General features: G+C 45.6%; 1 protein-coding gene across 2 annotated transcripts in view; it reads right to left on the bottom strand.

The window, feature by feature from the left end:
- Window positions 1-3,553: 3,553 nt before the first annotated feature.
- Window positions 3,554-11,303, bottom strand: part of s1pr1 (sphingosine-1-phosphate receptor 1) — an 8,420-nt gene continuing 670 nt past the window's right edge. Inside the window, exons 2-12 of one of the 2 annotated variants that reach the window (XM_083767165.1) lie at window positions 9,348-9,475; window positions 9,015-9,094; window positions 8,430-8,571; window positions 8,031-8,109; window positions 7,718-7,847; window positions 7,104-7,358; window positions 6,544-6,738; window positions 5,599-6,415; window positions 4,002-5,178; window positions 3,762-3,953; window positions 3,554-3,718 (exon numbers count right to left, since the gene is read on the bottom strand). In XM_083767165.1, coding sequence (XP_083623291.1) covers window positions 6,032-6,415; window positions 6,544-6,738; window positions 7,104-7,358; window positions 7,718-7,847; window positions 8,031-8,109; window positions 8,430-8,571; window positions 9,015-9,083 — 1,254 coding nt within the window. In that variant the 5' untranslated portion in view covers window positions 9,084-9,094; window positions 9,348-9,475 and the 3' untranslated portion in view covers window positions 3,554-3,718; window positions 3,762-3,953; window positions 4,002-5,178; window positions 5,599-6,031. Of the gene's footprint in view, window positions 3,719-3,761; window positions 5,179-5,598; window positions 6,416-6,543; window positions 6,739-7,103; window positions 7,359-7,717; window positions 7,848-8,030; window positions 8,110-8,429; window positions 8,572-9,014; window positions 9,095-9,347; window positions 9,476-11,303 lie in introns of both variants that reach the window. The other variant, XM_083767164.1, reaches the window with a different exon arrangement.

The raw sequence follows: 11,303 nt of genomic DNA, 5'->3' as shown, positions 1-11,303 counted from the left end.
ACTATAGTGTCCCTCTGGAGTGAGTGTGGAAATATAGTGGCCCTCTGGAGTGAGTGTGGAACTATAGTGGCCCTCTGGAGTGAGTGTGGAACTATAGTGACCCTCTGAAGTGAGTGTGGAACTATAGTGGCCCTCTGGAGTGAGTGTGGAACTATAGTGGCGCTCTCCATCGTCAAAGTTGCTCACCCCTGGTCTACGCTTAGCTTATTATATGCATAACATGTTATAACATGTCTACGGTGAATGCTTATGAAACAAACACTTTGCAGATTGAAAGAGGATAATTCAAGCTTTCCCGGGCCTGTGGCTCCACTTCCATGCACCAGGGGGCGGCAGCACTGCAGCGCGTGTATGTGTGTGTGTGTGTGTGTGTGTGTGTGTGTGTGTGTGTGTGTGTGTGTGTGATAAACCTAACCATTATATTGAAATAGATAGAGCACCTTAATCATTATGATTCATTATAAACCTTTATAGTCCTAATAAACATATAAGTATGTTTATATAGTCATAAATACAGATGTTTATTCTTCAGGGCTAATTAACATTTCACTGACTTTAGTGTTTGTGATTAATAGATGTAATTAAATATAAAGAGTGAATCAAAGTAACACTTCTTTATTCATGTTTACCATATAGAATATGTTAATTAAATAGTGTTATTATTATTCATGTTTACCATATAGAATATGTTAATTAAATAGTGTTATTATTCATGTTTACCATATAGAATATGTTAATTAATTAGTGTTATTATTATTCATGTTTTCCATATAGAATGTTAATTAAATAGTGTTATTATTATTATTCATGTTTACAATGATAGAATATGTTAATTAAATAAGTGTTCATGTTTACCATATATAATATATTAATTAAATAGTGTTATTATTATTCATGTTTACCATATAGAATATGTTAATTAAATAGTGTTATTTTTTACCGTATAGACTAGGTTAATTAAATAAAGTGTTATAATATATTTACCATATAGAATGTTAATTAAATACTGTTAATATTTACCATATAGACTACGGTAGGTTCATTAAATAAAGTGTTATTATAATTATGTGCAGAGTAGAAATAACTCATCTTTATTCATTTGACTATGATTAACAGATTTAATGAAATAAAGTGACAAACACATCTTTATTTAAATTTGACTATTGCAACATTTATTAAAGATTCTAGCAGAAACAAACACTGTAAAATCATATTCACAGAGGTTACGGTGCACACACGACTCCAGGACTGAAGGGGGCGACATTTTGGTAAAGTTACATGAATCAGTTTTTTTTTTCTTTTTTTCGTCAAAGTCGGAAGTTCTCCAGGAGAGTTCCGGGGACCCCCAGAGGTCCCTGGGGAGGTTCTAGGTGGTCCGGGGACCCCCAGAGGTCCCTGGGGAGGTTCCAGGTGGTCCATGGACCCCCAGAGGTCCCTGGGGAGGTTCTAGGTGGTCCTCGGCTAAATCGATGCAACCACTTTGAACCCAAAATACATCAGCTATAGTGGAACACAGCCGATCTGCAAGCTCACAGTGCGTCGCGTCACAACACGTTGTGAGCTTGTAGATCTGGTAGAAATATATCCAATAAATTGAGTTAATCAGTATCTTGCTCAAGGACACTTTGACCAGAGCTGGGAGTTCAACCAGCAACCTCTCTCTGTAAACACTAAGGTACGGCTTCTATAGCCTATACAGGAGCTAAGATAGCTGATCTACAAGCTCACAACGCATGACGTTACAATGCGCTGTGAGCTTGTAGATCACAACGCATGACGTTACAATGCGCTGTGAGCTTGTAGATCACAACGCATGACGTTACAATGCGTTACAGTGAGCTTGTAGATCACAACGCATGACGTTACAATGCGCTGTGAGCTTGTAGATCACAACGCATGACGTTACAATGCGTTACAGTGAGCTTGTAGATCACAACGCATGACGTTACAATGCGTTACAGTGAGCTTGTAGATCACAACGCATGACGTTACAATGCGCTGTGAGCTTGTAGATCACAACGCATGACGTTACAATGCGCTGTGAGCTTGTAGATCACAACGCATGACGTTACAATGCGCTGTGAGCTTGTAGATCACAACGCATGACGTTACAATGCGCTGTGAGCTTGTAGATCACAACGCATGACGTTACAATGCGCTGTGAGCTTGTAGATCACAACGCATGACGTTACAATGCGCTGTGAGCTTGTAGATCATGACGTTACAATGCGCTGTGAGCTTGTAGATCACAACGCATGACGTTACAATGCGCTGTGAGCTTGTAGATCGTTACAGTGAGCTTGTAGATCGTTACAGTGAGCTTGTAGATCGTTACAGTGAGCTTGTAGATCGTTACAGTGAGCTTGTAGATGTAGATGTTCTGTAAACTGGGGAAGGAAAGCAGAGAAACCTGCAGTTAGTGGTCAGACCCCCCCCCCCCCCCCCCCCCCACAGCGGTCAGACCACAGAAAGAACATCATGATATGAATTTAAATAGTTTCCATCCCCCTCCACAAAAATGGCTTCCTGGACACGTTGACTACTACTCTGTCCGAGGCTTTAATGTCTTTAAATAAATACTTTCTGAAACGCCGATAGGGACTAGCGTAATGTTTTCTATAGCGTAATGTTTTCCCGGACAGCGCTGGTTAGCAGGTATCAATACACTTTTAGAATGACATGTTTGTGCCAGCGTGGATGATTACATTTATTTATTTATTGATCGCCTCTTGTCTGTTTAAACATGACGTCATAACAGGCTTGATACGCCCAAAGCTTATCGATACCGGGTACTGGATGAGCCCAAAGCTTATTGATACCGGGTACTGGATAAGCCCAAAGCTTATTGATACCGGGTACTGGATGAGCCCAAAGCTTATTGATACCGGGTACTGGATGAGCCCAAAGCTTATCGATACCGGGTACTGGATGAGCCCAAAGCTTATTGATACCGGGTACTGGATAAGCCCAAAGCTTAGTGATACCGGGCACTGGATGAGCCCAAAGCTTATTGATACCGGGTACTGGATAAACCCAAAGCTTAGTGATACCGGGCACTGGATGAGCCCAAAGCTTATTGATTCGGGTACTGGATAAACCCAAAGCTTATTGATACCGGGTACTGGATGAGCCCAAAGCTTATTGATACCGGGTACTCGATAAACCCAAAGCTTATTGATACCGGGTACTCGATAAACCCAAAGCTTATCGATACCGGGTACTCGATAAACCCAAAGCTTATCGATACCGGGTACTTTCTGTTATCGAGCTCCATCCCTACTCGTGGGGCGTGGCTCGGTCGTGATGGGTGGAGGAACATTAAGAAGCAAGTATAAGTAAACGTTGACGCTGTTACATAATTAGTGATGTCATCACTGGGATTATGTACATATTAGTGATGTCATCAGTAGGATAATTATTTACAGAACACACAAATTTACACTTTAATTAATTGGCACCACAGGGGGGGGGGGTGCAGAGGGGGCGTGGAACCACAGAAGGGGGGGGGGGGGGGGCAGAGGGGGTGTGTCACCATAAGGGGGAGGGGGCGTGGCATGCACCCGCAGTTTATTTATCAAAGTGCCCCCTCAGTTTATCTTAACAATATCTCAGTCATTTCATGGATGGAGCCGGGCCTGACTTAAGCTCTCTAAGGGCCCTCTAAGGGCGCCACACCTCTAGTCGTATCGGCCAATCAGGTTTCACATAAGCGCCACGCCTCTAGTCGTATCGGCCAATCAGGTTTCACATAAGCGCCACACCTGTAGTCGTCTCGGCCAATCGGGTCGGCTTTAGCAGGTCAGTAAACCATCTATCTAACAAAGTGATGACACTTAAAACCTTAACACATGTTTTAACCCTTTAGATCTCATATTGTTCCTACAGTAACAATATATTAACCCTTTAGATCTCATATTGTGACTACAGTAACTACAGTAACAATATATTAACCCCTTAGATCTCATATTGTGACTACAGTAACTACAGTAACAATATATTACAAAAAAAACAAAAGAAAGAAAAAATATTATTACCACGTTCTTGTTCCTACAACAGCGTGTGATTGGCTAAGACCGAACTGATCAAACTAACCAATAATATCACAGAAACCACCGGCCGATCATTCCACTGTAATTCTGTCCTTCCTGTTTTTCAACGCTCCAATCAAATTGCTCCCCACGTTCAAGTCCCGCCTTCTCATCCTTGTTCCGCTCAGAAATACGCCACGATGCAGTGACATCGCAATACAGGAAGTGACCTCATCTTTAAGTCTTAATGACCAGGTGGGAGATTGATGGTCCAATCTGATTGGTCCACTGTCGTCCAGTGCTCTGATTGGTCCTCTGTGGACCAGTGCTCTGTTGACATTGGCTGCTTTGTGTCCCTCCTACGCAGAGCTCCTATTGGTTCATACATTGTCAGGTGAGAGAAGTTCCCTTACAACCATTTACTGCGCACGCACGCACGCACGCACTCTCCTCCCACCGTACAGTGGACGTAAAAAAATTGATGTCACGGTTTCACTTCTAGTTCCTGTATCTATACTGCCTTCCTCTGGCCAGCCGGGGAACTGGTCTCTATACTGCCTCCCCCTGGCCAGCCGGGGCGCCTGATGGAGGGGAAAGGAACTGGTCTCTATACTGCCTCCCCCTGGCCAGCCGGGGCGCCTGATGGAGGGGAAAGGAACTGGTCTCTATACCGCCTCCCCCTGGCCAGCCGGGGCGCCTGATGGAGGGGAAAGGAACTGGTCTCTAAACTGCCTCCCCCTGGCCAGCCGGGGCGCCTGATGGAGGGGAAAGGAACTGGTCTCTATACTGCCTCCCCCTGGCCAGCCGGGGCGCCTGATGTAGGGGAAAGGAACTGGTCGGAATAACGTGTTCCTTCCACGCGCTACGTCCGGCTGGGGAAACTCCCCCCCCCCTCTCAGGTGAAAAGAAGCAGCTTGGACTCCTCATGCATAGAAGGAAGCATGAGGTCAGTCCGTTGCTCTCCCGAGGTTGGCAGAGGAAGTGTACTAGCGCCCAGGATTACATTAGATAATTGACACTGGGTGAAAAAATGGGTTGCAAAATTGTGGCATAAAAATTACAAGATACTTCCTGTATGTGAAAAGTCCTGTACCGAGGAACATAATAGTTCCAGTAACTGTAGAATAACTAGTTTCACGTAAAGTTCCAACTTATAGTTCCTGTTTGTGAAGACCATTTAGTTCCAATTTATAGTCCCTGTTTGTGAAGACCATGTTGTTCCAATTTATAGTTCCTGTTTCTGAAGACCTAATAGTTCCTGTTTGTGAACACTATAGTTCCAATTTATAGTTCCTGTTTGTGAAGACCATGTTCCAAATTATAGTTCCTGTTTCTGAAGACCTAATAGTTCCTGTTTGTGAACACTGTATAGTTCCAATTTATAGTTCCTGTATGTGAAGACCATATAGTTCCTGTATGTGAAGACCATATAGTTCCTGTTTGTGAAGACCATATAGTTCCTGTTTGTGAAGACCATATAGTTCCTGTATGTGAAGACCATATAGTTCCTGTTTGTGAAGACAATATAGTTCCTGTTTGTGAAGACCATATAGTTCCTGTTTGTGAAGACCATATAGTTCCTGTTTGTGAAGACCATATAGTTCCAATTTATAGTTCCTGTTTGTGAAGACCATATAGTTCCTGTTTGTGAAGACCATATAGTTCCAATTCATAGTTCCTGTATGTGAAGACCATATAGTTCCTGTTTGTGAAGACCATATAGTTCCTGTTTGTGAAGACCATATAGTTCCTGTATGTGAAGACCATATAGTTCCTGTTTGTGAAGACCATATAGTTCCTGTTTGTGAAGACCATATAGTTCCAATTTATAGTTCCTGTATGTGAAGACCGTATAGTTCCAAATTATACTTCCTGTATCTGAAGACCTAGAGTTCCTTTATCTGAGGAACATAATATAGTTCCAACGTATAGTTCCAGTAACTATAGAACATGTTTGACGTATCAGTCATATCAGGGTCGGACAAAACGGCAGAAGGTCTCTTTTATTTCTTCGATGACAAAGTTGCGACGTTTGCAGACGACACCACGATGTTCTCCCGGGAGGACGGAGAGTTGTACTCGCTGCCCGAAACGACCGTGTCCCGGGAGGACGGCGAGTTGTACTCGTCCTTCTTGTTGGGGCGTGACGGGGACGAGTTGTCCCCCGACCTGCTGCTACGGCTGAACTCCACGCCGGCGCCCCCATGTGGCCGGGAGGAGGAGGAGCTAGAGGAGGAGGCGGTGCATCTGGCCATGGCGGGCCGCAGGCAGGCCACGCAGCAGAGCAGCGTGCGCAGGAAGGCGCGGCGCATCTCGTTGGACGTCAGCGTGTAGATCAGAGGATTCATGGCCGAGTTCAGCACCGCCAGAGCCAGGAACCACTCGGCCTTAAAACACATAAACAAATATATAAACACATATATACTCATATAAACAAACAATACGCCCTGGAGCGGCCTGGAGGACCCCTAACAGTGGGGACCCCCTGGAACGGCCTGAGGAACCCCTGGCCTACCTTGTACAGGACGGGGCACATGCGTATCTCACAGGCCACGTCGAGGAGGAGGAGGACGAAGAGCGGAGCCCAGCAGGCGATGAAGCAGCTCAGCACGATGATCACCGTCTTCAGCAACGCCATGGACTTCTCTGAGCTCTTATTACTGGGGTTACCGCCGGGGTTACTGCTGCTACCGCTACGACCGTTAACGACCTGAGACACATGCAGGAACACACACACACACACACACACACACACAGCTTTTATTACTGGGGTTACCGCTGGGGTTACTGCTGCTGCCGCTACGACCGAGAAACACGCACGCACACACACAGGTTACTGCCGCTACCGCGACCGTTGTTAATGACCTGAAACACACACACACACACACACAAACACACACACACACAGAGACAGAGACAGAAACAGACAGACAGACAGACAGACCGTACCTTGTGTATAACACCAGCTTGCGGCCCTATGTCTTCACCAGGGCGGGTAGACCGTTATGTACCTTGCGTGTAACACCAGCTTGCGGCCCTATGTCTTCACCAGGGCGGGTAGACCGTTATGTATACCTTGCGCAGCACCAGCTTGCGGCTGCGCGTGCGGACCAGGGCGTAGATGCGGGCGTAGAGCACCACGATGGCGGCCAGGATGACGCTGAACACGGTGGTGCAGAACAGGATGTAGGTCTTGTGGTAGAGAGGAAGCACCGTGCTGCAGCGTGACATCACGGCGATGCAGTTCCAGCCAATCACAGGCAGCCCTCCGAGCACGGCGGCCACGAGCCACACGGCGCTGATCAGCAGGAACACACGACACGTGTTGCCCTGGAGACAACAGAGACACAGTCTGATTGGTGGAGACCACAGAGACACAGTCTGATTGGTGGAGACCACAGAGACACAGTCTGATTGGTGGAGACCACTGAGACACAGTCTGATTGGTGGAGACCACAGAGACACAGTCTGATTGGTGGAGACCACAGAGACACAATCTGATTGGTTGAGACTGACTGGAGACATTGTGATTGATTGACAGGACTGGTTATTTGACTGGTTGATGTACTGTAGAATAAAATGTCCTGTTTCATGTTTTCAAATATATAAAACGCATTGTTACACGCCCCCCCCCCCCCCCCCCCCCCCCTTCCTGGTGCTGCGGTCGTTGTTTTTCTGACCAATCAAACCTTGTTGTGTAGTTTCATCTTCAGCATGGTGAGGTGGCGTTCGATGGCGATGGCGAGGAGACTGAAGACGGAGGCAGCGAGCGCTACGAACATACTGCCTTCACGTAGGAACCACTGGGTGGGAGTTAACCTGTCAATTACATTAGAATTACTGTTAATTACATTATAATTACTGTTAACGAACATACTGTGTTCGATATCTATAGCTGGCTCGCTGCTGCTGAAGCGAGCCAACTATAACTAGTCCAGACAGCAGGATATCAATGGTATAAATAATAATATGTATGGTATCTAAAGTGGTAGTTAACTCTACCTGTAGGTATTAGCTCCAGACAGCAGGATGTTAGCGGTATAAACTCCTCCCGCCAGAAGGTCGCTCAGCGCCAGGTTTCCTATGAAGTACATACATGATAAGTACATGGTAATAAACAAAGTAGAATAGGGCCCAGGCCGTAGCGTAACGGTCTGGGCACCGGACTGGTGATCCAGTCGCGGTGTGCCGCGGGTTCGACTCCCGAACCCGACACGGCCTTTACCGCATGTCATCCCCCCATCTCTCTCCCGTTTCCTGTCAGCCTACTGTCTGTCCCTTAAAAAATCAATAAAAAGGCGTAAGCCGCAAAAAATATCTTAAAAAAAAAAAAAAAAAAAAAAAAAAAAGTAGAATAGGTAATGATAATAATAACGTAAGGCAATAGTACATATACTGTACCTATAAAGTAGTACATGGGCTTGTGGAACTTCTTGGTCCTCCAGATCGTTGACAGAACCAGGATGTTCTCCATGACGATCAGACAGCACACCATGATGAAAACCACCGAGTCCGCCTTAAGACCCGAGTCCTGAGGTTCCACCTTAAACACACACATCACATAGTCCGCCTTAAGACGATGTTGGGTGAAATCACCCCTCAGCCATATCTCTGAGAAATATGGGAGGGGATGGGGGAGGAAAGCCTTCCCCTCCCCCATCTCCTCCCCTCACTGGGCAGCTTAGTAATTGTAATGCCCGACATACAGTACATGTTCGCCCATGGCTTTTGGGCTTGCTGCATGTTCCAACCCCTAGTATGTCTGTCAGAAGACGTTGAGGGGTAAAAACACAATCAATACGCAGCGGGGAGACGTAACCAGGTACATTTACTTAAATTGTATTTCTTCAATTGCAGTATTAATACTACTTTTACTTAAGTAAATAAAAAAGTGTTTATGCAATGTCTGTGTTTACACAAACACTCAAAGCTGTTCATAGGAGGGGCTAGGGGGAGGGGCTAGGGGGAGGGGCTATAGGCGCTCACCTTGCGGAACTTTCCTGTGTAGTTGTAGTGAGTGGCGATCAGGTCTGAATACAACGTCTCTGCTTCCATGGTGACCTCACCTTTAATTCACAATGTAGACATTAATACACTGTCTCTGCTTCCATGGTGGCCTCTGACTTCACCTTTAATTCACAATGTTTTTTTTATCAGACGCTCTTAAGGGTTAGAGACTACAGTAAACAAGAACAACACATGTTAATGCATAATCCACTCTAATCCACTGTAAATGTAAATCTGATAAAATACTAAATGTAAATCTGATACGATGCTAAATGTAAATCTGATAAAATGATGAATGATAAATCTGCCTACTGTCTGTCTGCTGTAGCGCTCTGTGTCCACCAGGGGGCGCCCTCCCTGCTCATGTCAGGTAACAACCACAAGGAGACGTTGTGAATCCTTCCCCCCGTTGACCTCCACGTGACCCCATGCTGAAGGTCCTAGAAGATAAAACACATCCTGAAGGTCCCACGTACTCAGGTCAGCCAACGCAGGTAAAGGTACCTTCACTAAAAACGCTCCACACGTCCCAAACTCTTCTCCCTTCTGGCTCCAAAACTATGGAATGAACTTCCCATTACAGTCAGAACTACAGACTCACTCCCAATCTACATTGTGACTGACAGGCATCAGTGTTCAAATTGAGACCCTGTCTGTCCCACATTGTGACTGACAGGCATCAGTGTTCAAATTGAGACCCTGTCTGTCCCACATTGTGACTGACAGGCATCAGTGTTCACATTGAGACCCTGTCTGTCCCACATTGTGACTGACAGGCATCAGTATTCAAATTGAGACCCTGTCTGTCCCACATTGTGACTGACAGGCATCAGTGTTCACATTGAGACCCTGTCTGTCCCACATTGTGACTGACAGGAAACAGTGTTCAAATTGAGACCCTGTCTGTCCCACATTGTGACTGACAGGAAACAGTGTTCAAATTGAGACCCTGTCTGTCCCACATTGTGACTGACAGGCATCAGTGTTCACATTGAGACCAGTCTATGATTGAGACCCTGTCCCACATTGTGACTGACAGGCATCAGTGTTCACATTGAGACCCTGTCCCACATTGTGACTGACAGGCATCAGTGTTCAAATTGAGACCCCGTCTGTCCCACATTGTGACTGACAGGCATCAGTGTTCACATTGAGACCCTGTCCCACATTGTGACTGACAGGCATCAGTGTTCACATTGAGACCCTGTCTGTCCCACATTGTGACTGACAGGCATCAGTGTTCACATTGAGACCCTGTCCCACATTGTGACTGACAGGCATCAGTGTTCACATTGAGACCCTGTCTGTCCCACATTGTGACTGACAGGCATCAGTGTTCACATTGAGACCCTGTCTGTCCCACATTGTGACTGACAGGCATCAGTGTTCACATTGAGACCCTGTCTGTCCCACATTGTGACTGACAGGCATCAGTGTTCACATTGAGACCCCGTCTGTCCCACATTGTGACTGACAGGCATCAGTGTTCACATTGAGACCCTGTCTGTCCCACATTGTGACCGACAGGCATCAGTGTTCACATTGAGACCCTGTCCCACATTGTGACTGACAGGCATCAGTGTTCACATTGAGACCATCAGTGTTCAAATGTCCTAATAGTTTAGTCTCCTATATACAGTAGTTGTCCTTTTGTGGACAATCAACCCGTAATACGGGTTCATTTGGTTTAATCTACTGTACGTTCTCAAGAGGTTACATTTTTGTTAAAAAAGCATTGCATTAGTAGCAAATAGCATCCGCATTAGTTCATTTTCCAGAAGTCTATACACAATTAGAGAAAGTATTAATTGTTATTTTGATCAACGTCTGCCTATTATCTCTCCTAATGGTACCAACATCAATACAGCGTGGAATTGTGGACAAAATCTTATCCAACGAAAACAAAATATTATATTGTTGTGTCTAAGAGGCTAAATGTCATGAAATGGTGGTCCGTGGCTCAAATGCCCAATACATAGTGTGCCACTGAGCTATATGGGGGGTCCTTCAAGGGGGGGTCCTAAAAAGGAGGGGGGTCCTATCCATGGTTTGATTAAAGCACTGAAGTGACTCGGTGAGTCAGAATGACATGAAATGACCCAGAAAACTGTCTTTAGCTTTCTGACTCTGTGATAGAATAGATAGTTACCAACATTATGAGAGAGAGAGAGAAAGAGAGAGAGAGAGAGAGAGAGAGAGAGAGAGAGAGAGAGAGGAGAGAGAGAGAGAGGGAGAGAGAGGGAGGGAGAGAGAGGGAGGGGGGGAGTC

This window comes from Protomyctophum parallelum, assembly GCF_964188405.1.
Source record: "Protomyctophum parallelum genome assembly, chromosome: 6".
NCBI classification, from domain to species: Eukaryota; Metazoa; Chordata; class Actinopteri; order Myctophiformes; family Myctophidae; genus Protomyctophum; species Protomyctophum parallelum.
This window is presented reverse-complemented; position numbering and strand designations above follow the sequence as displayed.